Consider the following 24891-nt stretch of genomic DNA (forward strand, 5'->3'; position numbering starts at 1 on the left):
CCTTGGCATCTCTGAAAACCGTAAAAGTAGTTAGTGGGACATAAACCAAATAATAATAATATTATTGTTGTTGTTATTATTATTATTATTATTATTATTATTATTATTATTATTATTATTATTATTATTATTATTTTGTCCCATACAGAACAGTTTTAGATTTTTTATATTTCCCTTTTTTTGTCTTTATTATAGACATTGGCCTGATCTGTATTGTCAGAACACCTACTGAGTCACTATCTATTTCTGCAATAACTGTTGATGCCCCCTAAATCACTCACAAGTGCACATAAGTTATTTGTTAAGATCAAGCAAGTCAAGAATGGACTCCACACAATAATTCAGTTCAAAACCAGGGCACAACATTTTATGATGCATGGACACAAGTGTCACTAAGCTTTCCATTAGAGGTTGTTTTTAATATGTATTCTTTTTTAGATGTCTTTGTTTGTTTCATGGTCTTTTATGTTCATAGTTGTGCCAGTTGTTTTAAATCTTTACGGTTGATGATGGCCCAAGCAGCCAAAACCGGTCCCTTGTACTAATTATATGACAATGTAACTGATTTTTGACAAAATATAGTTACATGTTTTATTGGGGTGGTATTGAATTGGTGGACCCATTTTACCTACCAATTGTAACTACTGTCAGTACGAACTATAATTAAATTTTTATCGTACAATGTCCCAAGTATACAGCAAAAAATGTGATGCCTTTCTTCCTGGGTGGTTCTCGTTTATTGTCAGCTGGCTGTCTTTTGGAATGGCCGGGCTGAGTGGCTCAGACGGTAGCCTTCTGACCCCAACTTGGCAGGTTCGATCCTGGCTCAGTCCGGTGGTATTTGAAGGTGCTCAGATACGTCAGTCTCGTGTTGGTAGATTTACTGACATTTAAAAGAACTCCTGCGGGACTAAATTCCGGCACCTCGGTGCCTCCAAAACCCTTAAAAAGTCGTTAGTGGGACGTAAAGCAAATAACATTATGTCTTTTGGAATGGAATGCCCTCTTAACCTCTTATACCATCTAGCCCTTGGATTGTAAGGCTTGATCAAGATACTGTAGTTCTTGCTCAATGTACTCTGGTTCACAGACTTTACAAAGGTAAAAAAATGAGTGTTTCCTCCTTCAATACATCATATAATTCTGTCATTAGATGGAGTAATCAAATTCAAGCATGTATCTTCAGTGAAAAGAGGTGGGGGGGGGGGGAGCTGGTTGAAATAATTTACATAAACAAGCTAAAAAATGCCAAAAATATAGTGAAGGAACAAATGAAAAACAAAAGAGACGTGACAGAAACAAAATTAGCACAATATACAATATTAACATCATCATGTGGAGCAATCTTGTATTAATATCTTGTACTGGTTCACAGACTCGAAGATTGCGGTTCACCGTCTTCATCATAGCACACTTCTGACCAGGATGGTGATTGGAATCTTTAAGTATCGGTCTTTGTGTGTTCGCTTTTGATATAGGCTACTTGATGTCCTAGGGATCCGTTGTTCTTCCACTTCACCAACACATCCGGGAAGGCTAATTCCCCATCCTTTTCCTTCTCCATAGTGAATTGTATTCGAGCATGAATGCTATTCAGATGTCTAAGAAAACCATCAAGTGCCTCCTCTCCATGTCCCCATATCACAAAAAGAGTCATCCACGTAACGGAACCAACAACTGGGTTTATTTAAAGCAGTCTGCAGAGCTTTCTCCTCAAATAACTCCATATAAAAGTTAGCAATAACAGGGCTAAGCAGGCTTCCCATGGCATCACCATCAGTCTGTTCATAAAATTTATGTTTCCATAAAAAGAATGTTGTAAGTACATGTTCAAATAAAACTGTTATCTAATATGTTCAAGAGTACCCGTGATAGATATCATGGTGAACAATGGGACGATGTCAAAACTGATGAGTATATCCCCGTGTTGTACTCACAAGTGTTGCAGTCTATCTATGAAATGGGCAGAGTCTCTGATATGTGAATCTCTAGTTCCTACGTAAGGTTGCAGTAAGTTACCTAAATATTTTCCATCTTCATAAGTTCGAATCTGCGAACCAGAGTACATTGGGGAAGAACTTTTTTTTTTTTTTTTTTTTTTTTTTTTTGCTAGGGGCTTTACATCGCACCGACACAGATAGGTCTTATGGCGACGATGGGATAGGAAAGGCCTAGGAGTTGGAAGGAAGCGGCCGTGGCCTTAATTAAGGTACAGCCCCAGCATTTGCCTGGTGTGAAAATGGGAAACCACAGAAAACCATCTTGAGGGCTGCCGATAGTGGGATTCGAACCTACTATCTCCCGGATGCAAGCTCACAGTCGCGCGCCTCTACGCGCACGGCCAACTCACCTGGTCGGGAAAGAACTACGGCATCTTGATCAATCCTTGCAATCTAATGGCTATATGAAACAAGAGGTCAGGTGGGCACTCCATTCCAGAAGACAGCCTGCTAACAATAAATGAGAACCACCCTGGAAGAAATGTATCGTTTGTTTTGCTGTATATTCGGGACGTTATGGATTGTATTGTAAGGCTCCTTAAACGTTACAGTGTTAAGACAATTTTTTAGACAAGCCGACATCTACAAAACATGTTACATTCTGCCAAAGATTCATATGACCCTCAAACATCTACTGGAGTCTATAGGATACTGTGCAGCTGTGGAGCTGTTTATATTGGCATGACTGGCTGAAGTGTCAAGATTCGCCTGATGGAGTATAAAAGGAACTGTCGCCTGGGGCAATACGACAAGTCAGCAGTAGCGGTGCATGTGCTGGTTGATGGAAAGCCTGAGATCCCTTACGAGGATACTGATATACTGGCCACAACATCCCATTTCCACGCCCGCTTCTACAGGGAAGCTATTGAAATACACAAACATCTGGATAACTTTAATAGAAAGGAGGAAGGATGAAACTCAGCAAGGCCTGGTATGCCGCCTTATATAACTCGCAGCCGAAGCCAACTAAGATCAGTGACATCACAGTCAACCAACCAGAGGACAGACTGCTTGGTGCAACCCAATCGGAGGTCGTGCGTTTAGAGATCCTATCAAACGACAGACTGCTCGGCACGACCCAATCGTAGGTCATGCGCTTAGATATACAATCAAGCTACAGACTGCTCGGCGTGATCCATTCGGAGGTCATGTGCTCAGAAATACAATCAAACTACAGACTGCTCAGAGAACCAGTCAGTCATGTGCTCAGATATTCAGTCAGACAATAGCTTGCTGGAGAGCCTTGAAGTCTGTCCACAGATGATGTTCATATTTGCTATGCCAGTTTATATCTCTGATTTCAAGGTCCTTGAAAATCTGCTTCTGTTGTTGATGACTACTGTTTGTTGATGCTGTAAGTGTTGCTGCTTCCAGACCATACGTCATTGTAGGTACCAAATTAATTTTGTACAAGCTGATCTTGGAAATTAACGGAAATGTCTCATCCCGAAGTGTTTGACGTACAGCGTGATAGAATGTGGAAGCTTTCTGTATTCTGTTGCTAATCTGTTGATGTATGGTATTGTTTGAGGACAGAACCCTATCTAAGTACTGGAAGTTGTCTACAATATCAATCTCCTCACCTCCAATTCTTAGATGAACAGTGGTAGAGTTGCTACTCATCACCAAGCCAGTTGTCCTAGTTTTGCTGGTTTTAAGACCTAAGGTTGTAAAAGCTTCATGCCAAAGATCTAGTCTAGTTTTTACTTCCACTTCCGTCTCACCCCATACCATTACATCAGCAAAACCCAGGGCATTAGTTGTTGGATCCTTTCTTTTAACCACTTTTAAAACTTGCTCTATTACGATTATGAAGAGGAGTGGTAAAAGATAACTTCCTTGTTGGAGTCCACTCTTCGTTTCGAACCAACCTGACCTTCCATCTTGGACCTGGACACAACTCTTGGATATTGTTTATTAATGATTACGTATATATCATCAACATAACTGAGTCATAAATCCATTTCCTGTATTCTATTGACTATTTTGCTGGACTGTAAGTAATCCATATAAATGTTTGCCAGATTTGCAGACGCTGATGATCCCATTGCTAATTCTTTTTCCTGCTTATATGTATTTTTGTTAAAAGAGAAAAAAATTGTTTTCTAATGTAAATGTTAGAATAGTTAGAAATTCTTCTATTTTACTCAAATAGTTGCCAAATATTGTGATAAGTTCTTTCTTATAACATTGATTTTTCTGAAATTGGTATATTTGAATGTTTCTTTAAACATTTTTGTATGAATTGTGCTGTCTTGTATGTAGAACTATTTCTAAAATTAACAATTAATCTAATTGGTGTATTATGTTTGTAGATGTTAGGTAGGGCCTTTAATCTGGGTAGTACTGGGTTCATGTTTGACAGGCAGTTAACTTATTTTGAATCCAGCAGAAAGTTAGTGTCAGCAAAAACATGTTTAAAGTTTCATTTTTTTTTTTTACCAATTTGAACTTATTCTCAGTTAAAAATTGACCATTCTGTTAATGTAATCTTGTTTGTTGTTTAGAATTACCTGTACAGTGTTGCCTTCATCTGCCTTTGTTACAATGATATCATTGTCTTCATTGTCTTTTTTCTTGTTAAGTTGTTTTTAAATTTCTGCATATGTTACTGCAAATTTTTTTTGTTAAAATATTTTGGAAATTTTCCTGCTATACTCCAGGCCACCTTTTGAACAGACTAAAATGAAAGTAATGTCATTGCCTCGTTACACTCGCCTTGGTTACCAAATTTACATTCAAAATTGTTAGGTATGGGGATCCACCTATTCACTACAAGAAATAGTGATAATTACAAAGTCATCACATATTCATTTTTATTTAGGACTGGTTTTGTCAATAGGGTATGCCATCATCAGCCTAGGAATTACGACAAAGACATTGGACATAGAGTACATTACATTTCGTAAAATTATTAACAATACTTTTTCAAATCAGTCACTACTGATCTGCATTTAGGGCAGTCGCCCAGGTGGCAGATTCCCTATCTGTTGTTTTCCTAGCCTTTTCTTAAATGATTGCAAAGAAATTGGAAATTTATTGAACATCTGACTTGGTAAGTTGTTCCAATCCCTAACTCCCCTTTCTATAAACGAATATTTGCCTCAATTTGTCCTCTTGAATTCCAACTTTATCTTCTTATTGTGATCTTTCCTACTTTTAAAGACACCATCCAAACGTATTCATCTACTGATGTCCTCCCATGTTCTCTCCACTGACAGCTTGGAACATACCACTTATTTCAGGTTATAAATTTCATCTTTTTTGTCCGTATTGAAGATCCACTTGTGATACAAATTCTTATAATTTTGTTAATTACCACCTATTCAGTACAATAAAAACGTAGTACAAACTTACATATTTATTAAGATGTTTATATGGTACATGTTTCGCTCCTTTTTCGTGAGCATTAGCCAACTATTATTCGCTTAAGGTTGTATAAGATCATGAAACAATTCTTTTGGATTAAGATTATTCCTATAAAACTAATTGACAAATCTTATAATATTTTACAAGTCATATAACAATTAAATTATGTCTTTAAGTTAAAACTTTTGTCTAAAATCTATCTAAGTCTAACATTTTATTGATGAAACTCATCTGGTGAACATCTTTTAAATTGTTTAAAAATAAAAAATAAAAAACTTTTGAGATCTGGCTAATTGTATTGATTCATGTTGCTTAACTTGTATGATTGTCGTTAAAACTTCGTAAACTATATTGACAATTTTCTGCAGTTGATAATTGTCTATGTTATGGACATTTGACTTGTTCTCGTTGCTGGAGTAACATTTATACAAATGTATTGGCATTAATTTTATATTGTCAATAGGATAATATTGTTCATGAACAAACTTGTTGATGAAATATTTTCTAATGTGATATTGGATTTAAAATGTTCTCGTATGTTCCAAAATGGCTTGTTGGTATATCTGTAATGAAAGATTAAAAAATTATATGTTTATGGTTTTGATTATAATTCTGTATAACTTCTTATTGGAAGAATTGTCACTTTTCTTTCTGCTGCTTAATTGTTTAGTGTTACTCCTAGTCTCTTGAGAACTACTTGTTGTTCTGTTTGCACTTCTTGTATTATATGAGTAAGTGTGGATGAGTTTACGTTTTGGCGGGGAGTGGGAAGGGGAAGTTAAGGTAGGCGGTGCATTGATAGCTGCAGTAGATTGTGGAGGGGATTGTCTAGGAGAAGTAAGGAGAGGAGTTGAGTGTGTTTGCGTCAATAAGCCATTAACTTTTGTCGGATTAAAATGTTTATAGAATTTATTTATATCTGATTTAAGCATTTGTATTAGTTCCGGTAATTGTACTAAGATGGGGTTCTTTATTTCAATTTCGTCATTTAGGTTTTTATTTTTGTTGTATTGTTGATCTAAATGAATGTATATGTTTTCCAATTCCGTCATTTCTTTTCCTTTATGTGATGTTTGGGACAACACTGCATGTTTTTAATTATTGAACTATATATTTAATTGATAAGATGTATATATTTTATCACTGATAGGTCATGTTTAAATTAATATATATATATATTGGGTTTTTATCATCCATTTCAATCATCATTTCATTTCTTTGTATCGCGGCTATAACGTATTCTGAACGAACAAATTATTGGGTAAAGTATTTCAACATCATTCATATTTATAACTTGCAGTAAATTTTCCAATAGCCATTGTGAGGTGACCAGAGTTAGCAGGCTAATTTCAGCCCAGTTCCAGGAAAAGTACGTCATCTAGGTTACGAGAGACCTCACCCCCTCTACCTCATGAAGAGACAGTTGATACATTATAAACGCCAACTTTTCGTACTGCGCTTCCTGACGCTTTATTTCAGTGGGAAAGTTCAGCCTATGTGAATGAACGTAATGAAGCAACGTGATGGATTCACAGCAATAAATAGGAGAAGGGATGAGACCTCGAATCTTACTGGACCATGTGATATGGCTGATGGAAGGAGACTTTTGAACCTATACACGTCGTTGACAAGAGCTGGAGAGGACATTCTTATTCTTACTCCGAAGCAGATTGTCACTTGTATTCGAACATTCTGATTCTGATTCTCACTCTTGGAAGACAATCTTACTACGATTCTACGTCTGCACATCGGAGAAGTTTTTAACTTAGTTCACTTTGCATCTGAGTAGTACCGTAGGATACTACTCAAAAGTTACTCTCATTGGGACTTGTTATCTCAATGACGAGAGGTAGTCAACGGGAGACCGGTTTTGACTAGTATAGGGGAGGAGAGCTTTTATTATGAATTTAGCTACGCTACTGTTCCGTAATACGGAAGAATACAAGTGTATTCTCTCCATGAACATAACCCATGGTGGTTTTGTACTTAAAAGTAGGACTCAGTACGACTTTATATAAGGAGGAAAGTAGGAAGTGTTAAAGGCAGGAAAACCATAAGGAGGACTGGAATCCAACAACAGATGAGGCAGCCCGTACGAGAGATGCACCCATCATCAGCTTGAAGACTGGCGCCCTTGGGATACTGTTTATGGAGAAACAATGACATATCATTTATTTATTTTAATATTAAAGTGACCCGCCACGTTATAATTTTATCAAACATCTGTGGGCCGAGTGGGTACGTCACATAAGATAGGATTCTTTATTTCAATTTCGTCATTTAGGTTTTTATTTTTGTTGTATTGTTGATCTAAATGAATGTATATGTTTTCCAATTCTGTCATTTCTTTACCTTTTTCTACTCTTTTTAAAGTTTTTAAATCCCTTTCAATAGTTTAAAAACTTTGTCCAGTTTCTAGCATGTGTGCACCCATTGCAGAATGTTTCTTGTGTTTGGCTGCATTTACATGTTCGAGACATCTTATCATAAAGCTTCGGCCAGTTTGGCCAATGTACGAAAAATTGCATTCTGTGCACACGAGCCTATATATTCCAGATCCTTGATATTGATTACTATTTATATTAACTTTATTGTGGTTGAAGAAAATATTTCGGTTCATGTTTTGGGTTTTGAAGGCAATGTTAATATCTCGTTTTTTGATGGTATTAGTGATTTGGTATATAGCTGGGTTAGTAAATGTAAAAGTTGCAAATTTGGATTTCTTATTTTTATCTGGTATAAGATTAGTGGCCAATTTTATTTTCACCTTATTAATGATCTTGTTAACCATTTCTATTTTATAACCGTTATTGAGTGCCAGATCCTTTATGAAATTAAGTTCTTTCTTTAAACTCTTACTTGTTAGTGGAATTTTTAGGGCTCTATAAACCAAACTCAAAACTGCTGCCTGTTTGTTAGAATTGGGGTGGAGTGACTCGTTTTTAATCGTTATTGGAGTAAATGTCGGTTTTCTATAAATCTGGAAATCAAATTTATTTCCTGCTCTCTTTACATTTATATCTAGAAAACTTAGCAAATTGTTCCTTTCATCTTTTTTAGTGAATTTTATGTTACTGTCTAATTTATTTAAAAACTCCAAAATATTATCACTATAGTTCAGTTTACTGTCTATTATAACAAAAGTGTCCTCCACGTATCTCAGCCAAAGGTTTAGTCCATTTATGTTATTGTAACGGGTTGGCGGGGTAGATAAATAAATAAATGCGTACAGCACCTGGTAGCAACCTATTTCTAATATTTATTAGCTAAGCACTACAACTACAGATTTACACACATACAGACGATAGCCGAGCCACAAGTTACACAAGTACACTTACACACTTATGGTTCGCGCGCTCTCTCTCTTTAGTTTCTCTTGGGTACCATCTACAATGACACACACATAGTCATCGATTATTTACAGTACACTCTCTCAGCCACTCAGTCAAACTCGTTAGCACTGTCACGGTTCACAGCCTACACGTCAGCCTCGCAGGTCGGGATAGTATCCGCTGTTCACTCAACCCGTTAAACTTCGCAGTCTTCACACGTCGTCTCCTGGTGTTCCCTTCTTCGCCGCTCCAGAACACTCCAGGTTCTCCTCCAGCAGCCAGCCTCAAGGGACACACACACACGACATCAGGAAAACAGGAACGAGTCCTCGGCTCCACAGGCAGATACTTCATCAGGCTGCACACTCCCAAGCCATCACTGACTGCGCTCCAGCGAACTCAATCTCGCTCCCACTCACTCACTAACTAACTCTCACTCTCCAATTCTCACTGACTAGCTCTCACTGACTCACTCTGTAGGCAAGTAACTGCTCTTTTATACCTGCGCCAGCCCTTCTGGAATAGTCTGGATGTTCGATGGATCGAGGGACCTCGCGAAATAGAAGACTCCAGATTAGTCTTCCAGTCGTTTCCGTAGTTCGCTGCGGCGCGACCGCAGATAGAAGTGAGAAGGGCCGGCCCAGCGCTTGAGTGTTGCTCGCGGATTGGCGTGCTCGAGCGTAAGGGGGGTGGGGCGATGGGTGACGGCCCCGGCGCGTAGCGAGTTAGCATGGCGGACTCGACAACCATTACATTATTCAAAATTTTAACATGTTCCAAATGATCCATATAAATGTTAGCTATTATACCTGATGCAGGGTCACCCATTCCCAAGCACATTTGATGATATATCTTTTGATTAAATGTGAAGTAATTATTATTTAAAATATGATATAACTAACATGTACCCTTGCATACCGATCAATGAAACCATTAATATAATCAAACTAAATTTATTCAATCATAGCAAATTAAGTAGGTGTGAAATAGAAGAATTCATAATTCTATTGAGATTTGTTTTAAATAGTGACAATTCTTCCAATAAGAAGTTATACAGAATTATAATCAAAACCATAAACATATAATTTTTTAATCTTTCATTACAGATATACCAACAAGCCATTTTGGAACATACGAGAACATTTTAAATCCAATATCACATTAGAAAATATTTCATCAACAAGTTTGTTCATGAACAATATTATCCTATTGACAATATAAAATTAATGCCAATACATTTGTATAAATGTTACTCCAGCAACGAGAACAAGTCAAATGTCCATAACATAGACAATTATCAACTGCAGAAAATTGTCAATATAGTTTACGAAGTTTTAACGACAATCATACAAGTTAAGCAACATGAATCAATACAATTAGCCAGATCTCAAAAGTTTTTTATTTTTTATTTTTAAACAATTTAAAAGATGTTCACCAGATGAGTTTCGTCAATAAAATGTTAGACTTAGATAGATTTTAGACAAAAGTTTTAACTTAAAGACATAATTTAATTGTTATATGACTTGTAAAATATTATAAGATTTGTCAATTAGTTTTATAGGAATAATCTTAATCCAAAAGAATTGTTTCATGATCTTATACAACCTTAAGCGAATAATAGTTGGCTAATGCTCACGAAAAAGGAGCGAAACATGTACCATATAAACATCTTAATAAATATGTAAGTTTGTACTACGTTTTTATTGTATTGAATAGGTGGTAATTAACAAAATTATAAGAATTTGTATCACATACCACTTAGTCGAGTAGCTCATCTCCTTTCTCCCAAGTCTTCCCAGCCCAAACTTTGCAACATTTTTGTAACGCTACTCTTTTGTCGGAAATCGCCCAGAACAAATCGAGCTGCTTTTCTTTGGATTTTTTCCAATTCCTGAATCAAGTAATCCTGGTAAGGGTCCCATACACTGGAACTGTACTCTAGTTGGGGTCTCACCAGAGACAAATATGCTCTCTCCTTTACATCCTTACTACAACCCCTAAATATTCTCATAACCATGTGCAGAGATCTGTACCCTTTATTTACAATCATATTAATGTGATTACCCCAATGAAGATCTCTCCTTATATTAATACCTAAGTATTTACAATGATCCCCAAAGTAAATGTACGTGCTTGAACTGAATTACTTCACATATGTACAAGGGTTTTTATTATTAAGATTGAATATAAAAAGGTGTACACCAAAATGTTTGTATAGTTAAAATTACAAAAGTGGAATGAGCTTTCTTCACATTGTAAGAACAATGTGGGTCATAGCCACGATGTAGTCATAATAAAAAAAGTAAACTCGTGTCCTCATCCCGAGGTGGTGCAGCTCTTTTCAGGCACACCCCCATTGGAGGTGAGCTGCGTGTACCATTTGAACCACATACCAGCCCTCCTGCCATTCTTAAATTTCTGGCAGTACCGGGAATCGAACCCGGGCCCCCGAGGACGGCAGCTAATAACACTAACCGTTACGCTACGGAGGCGGACATAATGATATATATGAAATTGAGTTTCTTATTTCAGTAATAACATTAGCAGCCATTACAGATAGGCTGATGGACTAGTTACAACAAACAGTTGTTACTTAAATTTCCTCGTAGATGTTCAATAATTTTTCATCTTGGATATAGTAATGTGTGAAGTTAAATAAAATGTCTTATACGGCTAAAATATAGTAAGGCTTCTGTGTCACAGGTTGTTATATCCACAAGGGTTCAGTAAACAGAAAGAATAAGTCCATTGTATAGCTTGGTCTTTGTCTCTGCAGGTGTTAATTACTTTCCAGTTCTTGTGGTATATGTAAAATTTGGTTTATCTACTTGAAGATCTTCATGTCAATTTTTAAACATTTGTAATCAATATAGATATGTTGATGGTTGCCAAATCAACCAGTGCGCGATTGAAAGTTTTACTCCATCACTATTAACACAGCGCAGCTCACCGATTGTAACTTGAGTACGTTTGAAATAATTAATGCATTAATGTATTTGTGTTAGTGGAGTCCCATACAGCCACTACTGTTTTGAACATGATATAATAGTAACTGCACCCACGTGGTCAAGACATCTACTGAGTAAGTATGGCAGCTCCGCATTGGGCACACCGTTGCCGTAACTCTTGCTGACAGTAGGCATGACACGTGTGCCGCCTTGCCCCTCACCTACAATGTCACAACACCATAGGCTCAGCCCCTCTCACCCGCGTCTTCTCCTGGCCTATATCCTCTCTTCCACTTTAGTCTGCTCAGAAGGTGACCCGGAGAATAGTCTCATTACAGTCAATCAATAACAGCCTCAATGAATCAATAATAGCTTCATACCGTGCTGCTTCTTGTTGTTCTACTGGGATGTCTGCTTACGCTTACCTCAGTTTCTGCTATTAATTTAACTACTTCTTTATTGTGGATACTTTTATTTGTGTATTGCAATTATATTTGGGGCATTTCTCCGAAATGTTGATTTAATCTCTGTTGAAATTATTGGTTGAATTTTTTAACGGAAGATAAAATGTATGTGTTGTTTTGTTTTCCTTATCAACCATTGCAGTGTGCCTTCTCTTGTTGACTAAAATCTGGAGTTATTTATCTAAAGTTTTTTGTTTTTTTCTTTTAAAATAATGTATAAAGAACGATCTATATTTGTCTGAGCCAAGTCCCATTTTAAAGCCAAAATATCTCTAGTGATTAACAAATATTACCCAGCCAGTGAACTGTTGCCAGTGGCGGAAATCAGAACTAATGCGCTCCGCCCAGCTACACGCCTGCGACAGAAGTGCAGTTGTCGCCAGCGAAACTTCATCGCATGTCGTGAGTGAATGATTCGTGCTGGGTCGTGCAATGTGCGTTGTAGATTAGTGAACCCGTGTACGTAAGTAAGTGAAAACAGTTAATAGACTATATTATTCGTTGAGCAGTGGAGTAGATGTACTTTAACATAATAATAGTACATAGTACGAATAATAATAATAATAATAATAATAATAATAATAATAATAATAATAATAATAATAATAAGGGAAACATCGAAACAGTAAAAGGGGGAAAATGGACTCATTCCGCGGAGAAGAAAAAAATATTCTATGTCGTGCAGTTTTGTATGCAAGAGAAAAATGAGAGCAAAGTAATTATACCTCTTTAAAAAGCAATTTTAAGGGCGACACATATGGTTGGTAAGTCCGAAAACACTGTAAGAAATATTTTGAAAGACATTGATAAAGGCGGAGCAAACCGGCGAAAAGGTTACTACACCATGAAAAAAAAAAACCGGTCTGAAGGAAAAGTGATTTCTATAGATGGCTTTGATAAATGTCGTCTTCGTAGAAAATTCCTAGAGTATTATGAACAAAAGAAAGAAATTCCAACACTGTGGAAACTGCTTGTATTTGCGAAACATGAAATACAGTTTAAGGGAGGAATGGAAACTTTCCGTAAAATTGTAAAAGAAATGGTGTTTAATTTCCGGAAGTGTAAAAATAAACGAACTATACTTGAGGAAAGGTCAGACATTGTTGCTAGACGTGCGGACTACTTACAAGCTATAAGAAATAACACGAAGGGTCCAAATAAACCATTAGTGTACATGGATGAAACGTGGGTTCATACATACTACACTGTAAAAAAATGTTGGCAACATGAAGACGTCGCAGGGGTTATGACGAATCACGTTCCAGGACGAGCTATTGTTGTCCATGCGGGAGGGAGCAGATTTAATTTACGACTCAAAATCCAAATCACAAGATTACCATAATGAAATGAATAGCTGCAATTATCAGAAATGGGTAGAATATAAACTTATTCCAAATATTCCACCCGAGAGCATAGTTGTTATCGATAACGCGCCCTATCATACTGCGCAAGTCAATAAAGCCTCCACTAATGCATCTCGTAAGGCTGAAATGGTAGACTGGCTTACTCAACATAACATATATTGTGATCCCACTTGGAAACGAGATGACCTTTTGAAACTTATAACACGTAATAAGCCAAAACCGGCATATAGAGTGGATACAATGTTAGAACAAAAGGGGTTTACTGTCTTAAGGCTCCCTCCATACCATTGTGACCTTAATCCGATTGAACTTATTTGGAATTTGTTAAAACAAAAGATTGCTGCTAAAAATGTCTGCTATTAGCTTAAAAACCCTAAAGGAACTGACCAACACTTCTTTACGTGAAATCATTCAACAGGACTGGGTGAAAGCTTGTGAAAAAGTACGAACAATTGAGGAAAGTTATTGGTACAGGGATGGGTTAATGGAGGAAGCCATAGAAAATGTCATCATAAATGTTGGCCTTGACAGTGACGATAGTGATGATGAAAATACAAATGAAAATGAGTGTCGTGACAACACTGAACAAAGCGATATGGATACTGATACTGCAAGTGAACCTGGTACAGACAATAGTGAGAATAGTGAGACCGACACACCTGATGAAGAACCTGGTATCTATCCTTTGTGTGCAGGACCTTCATCGTCTAGTACAACATAACTTCAAGCAGGTTAGTGGTACTGTTATCATTGTATGACTGTACATGCGTTCCCCCTCTTGCCCCTCTCCCGTCCGCGGCAACCATACCATGGCGAGCTGACGTAATGTATACACAACATGTATAGTGGTAACAATTCCCTGGTGGAGTAGTACAAATCATAAAATGTGCTGTTCGGTCTCTTTTATTTCTTTTTTTCTTTTGTGGTGTAAAAACTTGTTTTTGTATGTAATCTGTATTTGATTTACTTTAAGCTGTATTTTTCCTTGTGTTGCTGTAATTTACCTCTCTTTTGAAGAGATTTCAAATGCTTAGGTGTAAGATTGCCTATCAAACATCTTTTAAGAAGAATTAGGACTTTAGAAAATGCTGAGGATTTTAATCTTTGTGCTCTTAGATCGGTTAATAATCTCTTTGCCTATCTGGCTTAGTCAGAATCCACAATTTTGACCATTTTGGTCCCAGTTGGTCCGTATTGACTGTTACAATTAGTGTTTCTTTTTCTTTTATTGGATCTGTCCTATCCAAACTTAAATATACAATCACAGAGACCGTTGTATACATTAATTCTAAGACTACATGTTTCAAGAATCTTCAGATCTCTTGTAGATAGGCTTGTAGATAAAGATGGGTTGTATACATTAAATCTAAGAGTACATGTTTCAAGAACTTCAGATCTCTTGCAGGTAGGCTTATAGATAAAGATGGGCTACTCAAGTTAAGCAAGACATGAAAGGAAGACATGTAGAATGGTATCAAGTCCAAGATGAAGAAATGTGTCTGGGTGGGATAGATGTAAACAATCTTATATTACACCTTGGGGATTCTAGACGTGGTGGTGGTTTCTTCTCTTGTCCACCAGAAGTTTGACAAATCTTGAAATGCATGTATATCATTACAGTGATAACTTACTGCACACTGTAAGTTGTCCTGTTTGGAGCAGCATTTTCTTTTCACATTTATTTTTTGTTTCTTGTTTTTGTTGTGCATGTGTAACAGCATGTTGGAGAGCAACATGGTGATAGATGGAAATTTCTTTCTCAGGTTTGTACAAGAATGTTGCATTTTAGGTTCACTGTCCTTTACAATTCGGAATGTGATTCTCTGAACCCGAGACCAGTGTCAAAGTTAGTCCAGCAAATTGAGAAGGAAGAGCGAGAGGAGAAGAAACTAGCTAGTGAATCGCCTCAAAAGGTGGGTACCATGCAGATTCCTGTTTTAATAAAAAACATTTAAAGGTTGTTATTCTTACATGATATAATTGGACGTTTAAATTCTTTTGTGATTTTGGAATTGGTGATACACTCTATAGTGACTTCCAAAACATTTTCCTCTAACATTGCTGTGATTTCATTCTGCCATTATGTATATTTCTTTATTCCAAGAAATATCATTGCTGTTTCTAGTGTTCGATCCATGCGTGCTATCAACATATAGACAATACAGAACAGTCTGCAAGATATCGAGGGAGAGCGATGTGAGCACTGTCTAGCAGTATGATCTGGAGAAACTTTCCTGTCATAAGAGTGTGTCCATTAGTTGGCAAAGTTTTTATTATTGTGTATGCGTTTGGATTAAGTTGAAATCTGCAAGTAATTGTGAGGTAGTTGTATCTTCCCTCAGCATGGGGAAAGATACAGTATGTGCTGTGTCTGCCTGCAATAGTTAAGAAGCGCAGAAGAATTTTCAGTCTTTATTCCATGTCCCTCTTGACAAGAATGCTTCCAGTGATTGATACTGTTATAATACTTCCTCAACTTCTGAGCTACATGACTCATTTTTTAACTGCCTTAAAATATAATATGCTTATTTTAAAGTACAACAGTTAAACTTCAGTACCAATGTATTATTGCTGTAAATCAATGGGTTTTGAAATGTCAAAGAAGTGACTTGGATGAAATGAAGAAGAAGAAGAAGAAGAAGAAGAGGTGTGACACCTAACTGTAAGATCTATTCAGATCATTTCCAAGTCAGTAACTTAAGAAATCCTCAACGGTACACCCAAAGGCAGTAGTGTAATAATGTAATGAAATTATTGCTCAAATTTTACATTAATATTCCTTAAAACACAACTAGCTTAGGGATAATATTATCATGCCTTTTCATTTTCTTTTATTTCCTCTTTTTGGGACTAAATTTATATTACTTTACAAAAGAAAATATTTATAAAATCCTCCTATCAATACAAGTCAAGTCATCTGTTAGATGAAGCAAAGTCTATACATGTTTCAGCCTAATCTCAAGGCCATCTTCAGTAGTAAAACAGTGATTACATAATATACAAACAAATTAAAAATCGTAATGATGTAAAGATGGCCTTGAGATTAGGCTGAAACATGTATAGACTTTGCTTCATCTAACAGATGACTTGACTTGTATTGATAGGAGGATTTTATAAATATTTTCTTTTGTAAAGTGATAACCGTCAATACGGAATGAGATTCATAACTTGCAAATTTATATTGTTTCTAATAGTTGGCTTCAAGTTAAAAAGAAAATAACCCAGCTCATAAATGTTAATTCAATGTATATGTGTAAGGAACATGCCAGTCTGTTTGTTGAGAAGTGTCGTAGTGTGGTGCAATATTTTTAAATGAAGAAAAATCGAACCCAAATGTGTGTTTGAGTCATCAGCCCATAGACTGCTTTGATGCAGCTCTCCATGCCACCATATCTTGTGCTAACCTTTTCATTTCTACATAACTATTGCATCCTACATCTGCTCTAATCTGCTTGTCATATTCATACCTTGATCTACCCCTACCGTTCTTACCACCTACACTACCTTCAAAAACCAACTGAACAAGTCCTGGGTGTCTTAAGATATGTCCTATCATTCTATCTCTTCTTCTCGTCAAATTTAGCCAAATCGATCTCCTCTCTCCAATTCGATTCAGTATTTCTTCATTCGTGATCCGATCTATCCATCTCACCTTCAACATTCTTCTGTAACACCACATTTCAAAAGCTTCTATTCTCTTTCTTTCTGAGCTAGTTATCGTCCATGTTTCACATCCATACAATGCCACGCTCCACACGAAACTCTTCAAAACATCTTTCTAATTCCTATATCAATGTTTGAAGTGAGCAAATTTCTTTTCTTAAGAAAGCTCTTCCTTGCTTGTGCTAGTCTGCATTTTATGTCCTCCTTACTTCTGCCATCGTTAGTTATTTTACTACCCAAGTAACAGTATTCATCTACTTCCTTTAAGACTTCATTTCCTAATCTAATATTTCCTGGATCACCTGCCTTTGTTTGACTGCACTCCATTACTTTTGTTTAGGACTTACTTATTTTCATCTTGTACTCCTTACCCAAGACTTCGTCCATACTATTTAGCAGCTTCTCAAGATCTTCTGCAGTCTCAGATAAAATAACAATATCATCGGCAAATCTCAAGGTTTTGATTTCCTCTCCTTGGATTGTGATTCCCTTTCCAAATTCCTCTTTGATTTCCTTTACTGCCTGTTCTGTGTAAACGTTGAAAAAGTAGGTGGGACAAACTGCAGCCTTGCCTCACTCCTTTCTGGACCGCTGCCTCTCTTTCAAAGCCCTCGATTCTTATCACTGCAGACTGATTCTTATACAGATTGTAGATAATTCTTCGTTCTCGGTATCTGATCCCAATCATCTTCAGAATCTTAAATAGCTTGGTCCAATCAACATTATAGAATGCTTTTTCTAGATCTATGAATGCCATGTACGTGGGCTTGTCCTTCTTGATTTGATCCTCTTAAGATCAGACATAAAGTCAGGATTGCTTCACGTGTTCCTACATTTCTTCTGAAGCCATATTGATCTTCTCCCAACTCAGCTTCGCCGAGCTGAGTGGCTCAGACGGTTAAGGCGCTGGCCTTCTGACCCCAACTTGGCAGGTTCGATCCTGGCTCAGTCCGGTGGTATTTGAAGGTGCTCAAATACGTCAGCCTCGTGTCGGTAGATTTACTGGCACGTAAAAGAACTCCTGCGGGACTAAATTCCGGCACCTCAGCGTCTCCCAAAAACCGTAAAAGTGTAGTTAGTGGGACGTAAGAGAGTAGAAACAAACAACAACTCAGCTTCAACATTTTTCCATTCTTCTGTAAATAATACATGTTAAAATTTTGCAGGCATGAGATACTAAACTAATGGTGCGGTAGTTTTCACATCTGTCAGCACTGGCTTTCTTGGGAATAAGTATAACAATATTCTGCCAAAAATTGGATGGGACTTCTGTCTCATACATCTTACACACTAAATGGAATAACCTTGCCATGCTGGTTTCTCCTAAGGCAGTCAGTAATTCAGAGAAAATGTAATCAATTCCAGGTGTCTTGTTCCTATTTAGGTCACTCACAGCTCTGTCAAACTCTGACCTCAAAATTGGGTCTCCCATTTCATCAGCATCAACAGCCTCTTCATGTTCCAGAACCAAATTATCTACACCTTTACCTTGATACAACTGTTGGATATGCTCCTGCCATCTTTCTGCTTTGTCTTTTTTCCCTAGAAGTGGCTTTCCATCTGAGCTCTTAATATCCATACACCTAGATTTCCTTTCTCCAAAGGTTTCCTTGATTTTCCTGTATGCAGCATCTTCCTTTCTCAGGACCATTCAACCTTCGACATCCTTGCACTTCTCCTTCAGCCATTCTTCCTTAGCTACCTTGCACTTTCTATCCACTTGATTCTTTAATCACCTGTATTCTTTTCTGCCCTCTTCATTTCTAGCATTCTTGTATTTTCGTCGTTCATCAATCAGGTCTAGTATCTCCTGAGTTATCCACTGATTCTTTGTTGAGCTTTTCTTCCTTCCTAACATTTCTTCAGTAGCCCTACTGACTTCATTTTTCATGACTATCCACTCTTCCTCTATTGTGTTTCCTTCAGCCTTTTCATTTAGTCCTTTTGCAACATGTTCCTTGAAACAATCCCTCACACTCTTTTCTTTCAACTTGTCTAGATCCCATCTTTTTGCATTCTTTCCTTTCTTCAATTTCTTCAATTTCAGATGGCATTTCATGACCAACAAGTTGTGGTCATAGTCCACGTCTGCTCTTGGGAAAGTTTTGCAAGTTTTGCAATCCAACACCTGGTTTCTGAATCTCTGCCTAATCATAATGAAGTCTATTTGATACCTTCCAGTGTCTCCAGGTCTCATCCACGTATACAGCCGTCGTTTGTGGTGTTTGAACCAAGCATTGGCAAGGACTAAATTATGATCAGTGCAGAATTCAACCAGCTGACTTCCTCTTTCTTTCCTTTGTCCCAATCCAAATTCTCCTACTGTATTACCTTCTTTTCCTTGGCCTACCACTGCATTCCAGTCTCCCATCACAATTAGATTCTCATCATCTTTTACATATTGTATTAAATCTTCTATCTCTTCATATATTTTTTTAAAATTTCCTCATCATCCGCTGAACTAGTAGGCATATAGACCTGCACTGTTTTGGTGGGCATTGGTTTGGTGTCTATCTTGACGACAATAATTCTTTTACTATGCTGGTCGCAGTAGCTTACCCGCTGCCCTATTTTCTTATTCATTATTAAACCAACTCCTGCATTTCCCCTGTTTGATTTTGTGTTGATAATTCGTTAGTCGCCTGACCAAAAATCCTGTTCTTCCTGCCAACGTACTTCACTTATACCAACTACATCTAACTTTAGTCTATCCATCTCCCTTTTTAGAATCTCTAACCTACCACAATGATTCAAACTTCTAAAATTCCATGTTCCGACTCGCAGAATGTCAGTATCCATCTTCCTGATGATCGCCCCCTCATGTGTAGTCCCCACCCGGAGATCCGAAAGGGGGACTAGTTTACCTCCGGAATATTTTACCCGGGAGGAAGCCATCATCAGTACATCATTCGTACAGAGAGAACTACATGTCCTCGGGAGATAGTTACGGCTGTAGTTTCCCGTTGCTTTCAGCCATGTAGCAGTATCAACACAGCTAAGCCATGTTGAGTATTATTACAAGGCCATACCAGTCAATCATCTAGACTGCCGCCCTTGCAACTACCGAAAGGCTGCTACTGCCCTTTTGATGAACCATTCCTTAGTCTGGTCTCTCAACAGATACCCATCCGATATGGTTGCACCTGCAGCTCGGCTATCTGCTTCATTGGAACACGCAAGCCTCCCCACCGCGGCAAAGTCCTATGTTCAGGCAGAAATGCTAAAGTAAAGGATGTAATAATGAATGAAAGATCAAGCCCTTTACAATAGTGCATTTCATATCCTGAGTATGTCTCACCATTTGCTGGTCCCAAGTCTGGAATGGGAAAGGAGGAGGGTTAGCTGGCTTGGCAACCAGCTGTAAAAACAGCTAACGCCGAGTGTCGAGCGGCAGTAAATAACTCGACACCCCCCCCCCGCCATAGGGGCCAACGGCTTTGGGCAGATGAGCCCCTTCACCCTCAGTGTGGGAAATGACACTGGAACCCATCATCTGTGTCTTTGGCCCAACAGCAAAACGGATGGAGGAACCTCCTTTTTGTGGTTCTCATTGGTCTTTGAGGCGGATGAGGTCATGCCAGACTGACTGGCTGTGAAGGCGCAACTCATGTTCATTCGAGTCTGCGGCAGTCCGTTGCAGTCGTAATACTAGAACCTGCATGTTGCATTTCATTTTGTGCCGCAGGGTATATTTCCGAGATCTTAGTGTGTGGATCACTTCCTTGCAAGCTGCGATCCACCTTGAATGAAATCCCGCTTGTGGCACTTTTTCCTGCTGTCACCCCTTTTAACTCAAGTCCAACGGCAATGGGATAAGGATTGTGGAGGCAGATTTTCAGGATAAACAGGAAGCCTCTTGTTTGGACCTGCACGTTGGCAGCAGATGTGTGATGGTCGTCTTTCTGAGACCCTATGACTACTCAGGAACTCGGTTCTGCATCTGTGTTTGGGCAGGCCTATTTAGGATCACTGCTGCCCACCCTGAATGGGGAAGGCCCTAGAAAATGTGGGCTAAACATCGGTAGTCACACTCTCAGCCGGCTGGGAGGCCGCACCCAAGCGAGTCACCCCTTATGTAATACCAATATAAATGGTCCGTTATTGGACATTATAAATTTTCCAGCTAACTCATTCTTGGTTGCCAGCGTTTCGCCCTCGTGTGCTAGGGTGGGCTCATCAGTTGGTACCTAGCACACCTACCAATATGCTGGCTAGTGCATACCGTGGAGGCCACTGCGTAGACTAACTGGAGCCACCGGCAGTGCCAATGCACTAAGAGACTTTGTCTCATTATCAAAAATTGATGCCTGCTTGGCCATCAGATGATATAGATGTTGATTCCCACAGGGAATCTGAAATATTTGTCCTGAATGAGTAAATTTATAATACCAATATAAATGGTCCGTTATTGGACATTGTAAATTTTCCAGCTAACTCATTCTTGGTTGCCAGCGTTTCACCCTCATGTGCTAGGGTGGGCTCATCAGTTGGTACCTAGCACACCTACCAATAATGAGACAAAGTCTCTTAGTGCATTGGCACTGCCGGTGGCTCCAGTTAGCCTATGCAGTGGCCTCTACGGTATGCACTAGCCAGCGTATTGGTAGGTGTGCTAGGTACTAACTGATGAGCCCACCCTAGCACACGAGGGCGAAACGCTGGCAACCAAGAATGAGTTAGCTGGAAAATTTATAATGTCCAATAAAGGACCATTTATATTGGTATTATAAATTTACTCATTCAGGACAAATATTTCAGATTCCCTATGGGAATCAACATCTATATCACCCCTTATGTAGTCGAAAAACGAAGATTACCAAAACTTTGATTATAGGAACCTGGATTGTTAGAACCCTACTTGATTTGAAAGACTAACAGACCTGAGAGAAGAACAGCGCTTGTCACCTATGAGCTTAGCCGTAAGTGAAACCAGACTGTCCAAAGAAGGTAGAGTTCAGCTCAGGCTACACAAACTTCTGGAAGGGAAAAGATGAGGGAGAACATCGCATTCATGGTGTGGGATTTGCTGTGAAGACTACATTGGTGAATGATTATCAGCTAATTCTAACCGCTGGCAGTGAAAGAATTATGACTCTCCGAATCCCACTCTGTGGAGCCAAATCTATGACACTCATCTCCACATATGCTCCCACCTTGGATGCTGATGTAGAAGCTAAAGACTGATTCTACAACCAGCTGAGCACTACCATCACCAAAGTACCACCAAGAGACAAACTCTTACTACTTGGTGATTTCAACGCCAGAGTTGGTAAAGATCACCAATTGTGGGGCAGTGTGATAGGAAAACATGGACTCGGCAACTGAAATGCCAATGGTCTACTGCTCCTTGGTTTGTGTGCTGAACATGAACTCTTCATTACTAATACTCAGTTCCGCCTGCCTAACCGCTACAAGACCACTTGGATGCATCCTTGACCAAAGCACTGGCACATCCTTGACTCTATCATCACCAGGCAATGTGATAAAAAAGATGCCCTCATTACAAGGACAGCAAGAAACGTTGACGACTGCTGGACAGATCATAAGCTCCTTTTTAGCTGGTTGAGAACCTCAATCTGTTGCAAACCAAAAAGATCCATCCACAACCTGCCGAGAAAGAAATTTGATACTTCTAAACTGAATCCATTGCTACAGATTACAGAAATGCAATCTCAAACAAACTGGCTAGTCATCCAGTCAGCAGTGATAGTACAAATCAGGAATGGGCCACACTTCAGAAGGTCATCACTGAGTCAGCTGAGGAAACGATTGGTTTTGTGAGGAAAAAAAGACAAGACTGGTTTGATGAAAATAATGAAGAAATTAAATGTCTTATCAATGCCAAACGGGAAGCCCACTTATCCTATCTTCAAGATTCATCTTCCAGTGTGAAGAAATCACATTTCTTGGAACTTAAAAGGAAAATGTCAGGCACAAATTAGGGAAATCAGGAATAACTGGTGGCAACAAAAGCTGAAAAACTGCAAAGACTATCTGATGCCTGTGACGTGCAAAACTTTTATGCTGGTATAAAGGGGATATATATGGTCCAATTCACTCTTCATTGGGGTCATTGAAGACTGCTGACAACTCCACCATTTTAACTGATAATGGAGAAATTTTAGAGTGTTGGAATGAACATTTCTCTGCTCTTCTAAATCGTGTCTCCAGTGTTGCTGAGGACTTTCTTCGTAATGTCCCTCAGCAACTCCAACAAGCATGGATGGCAGTTCCACCTACATACAGAGACTTCACCAAAACACTCAATCAACTAAAACCAAGAAAGGCTCCTGGTCCTGATAACATCCCTCTGGAACTGATACAAAATGGAGGTATACCCTTGAAGACTAGACCTTTCACACTCATCCTCTTGATTTGGGAAACTCGAGAAGTATCTGACGACTTGAAGTATGCTACTATCATCACTATCTTCAAGAAAGGTGATCGTAGTGTATGTGGGAACTACCGTGGCATATCGCTTTTGTCAATTGCAGGTGAAATTCTCTCAAGAATTCTATTAAACCGGCTCTGAGTTATCTCAGAGAGGATTTTGCCTGAGTCTCACTGTGATTTCCGAGCCTCCAGAGGCACAACAGATATGATCTTCTGTGCTAGACAACTCCAGGAAAAATGCACAGAACAACAGCAGCCTCTGTATTTAGTTTTCTATGATCTGGAAAAAGCCTGTGATTCAGTACCAAGATCTGGTATGTGGAAGGTATTGAGACATTTTGGATGTCCTGAACGTTATGTGGAATTGGTTCAAGCTCGTCATGATGGCATGTCTGGACAAGTTCTTCATGGTAACTCTGTATCAGTTTCGTTCCCAATCACTCGTGGATTGAAACAAGGCTGTATGCTTGCTCCTACATTCTTTGCACTGTACATGGCTGCCATGCTGCACGAATCATCTGCAAACAATGTAGGCATGGAGATTAAATTTAGTTTTAACGGAGGCCTTTTCAATCTGGCAAGACTTTGCTCAGAAAGACATACTCTGGTTACCCGGGTGACAGAACTATAGTATACCGATGTCACCGCATCTCCTGCTCTAACACCTGCAGAACTACAACAGTCAGTCAACTGCTTGAAAACTGCATGTGATCACTTTGGTCATGCCATTAATGTGAAAAAAAAAAAAAAGGTACTTGCACAAACTGCCCCGGGATTAACTCTTCCTGAATTCAGTATCTCCATTTTAGACACAACACTGGAACAGGTTGATCACTCTTTATATCTTGGAAGCATCTTGTCTAAAGGGTTTATCTGCGAACAAGATGTTGATATGAGAATTGGGGATGCTCATGTAGCATTCGGACAGTTAATGCACAGAGTTTTCATGAATAATGACCTAAAACTGCATACCAAACTCATGGTGTACAAAGCTGTTGTCATTTTTACTCTGCTATATGGCTGGGAAACTTGGACACTCTATCGCCATGATATCAAAATACTTGAGCGCTTCCACCAACAGAAAATGAGATTCATCTTGAATATTAAGTGGGAGGACTATGTGACCAACACGGCAGTTCTCGACAAAGCGCAGCTAAATAGCATTGAGGCAACAATCATCGCTCATCAACTGAGATGGTTAGGCCATGTTCACCGCATGGGTGATACCAGGCTTCCTCGCCAAATTCTTTATGGTGAACTTTGCTCCGGCCGTAGACCTCATAGAGCTGTTTGTAAGAGAATGCCGCAAACATCAAAAGGCCAAGTGACAAGCAAGAAAACATTACATGTAATGAACT

General features: G+C 38.5%; 1 protein-coding gene and 1 long non-coding RNA gene across 2 annotated transcripts in view; one reads left to right on the forward strand and one right to left on the reverse strand.

The window, feature by feature from the left end:
• LOC137499014 (uncharacterized) overlaps nucleotides 1-24891 on the reverse strand; it is a 327147-nt gene that overhangs the window by 70008 nt on the left and 232248 nt on the right. The window lies entirely within an intron of this gene.
• Nucleotides 1-24891, forward strand: part of LOC136866695 (E3 ubiquitin-protein ligase RAD18) — a 145110-nt gene that overhangs the window by 44548 nt on the left and 75671 nt on the right. The window contains exon 5 of the mRNA XM_067143809.2: nucleotides 15267-15390. Within this exon, the coding sequence (XP_066999910.2) occupies nucleotides 15267-15390 (124 nt within the window). The remainder of the gene's footprint in view (nucleotides 1-15266; nucleotides 15391-24891) is intronic.

Source organism: Anabrus simplex, chromosome 3 (assembly GCF_040414725.1).
Source record: "Anabrus simplex isolate iqAnaSimp1 chromosome 3, ASM4041472v1, whole genome shotgun sequence".
Taxonomy (NCBI): Eukaryota; Metazoa; Arthropoda; class Insecta; order Orthoptera; family Tettigoniidae; genus Anabrus; species Anabrus simplex.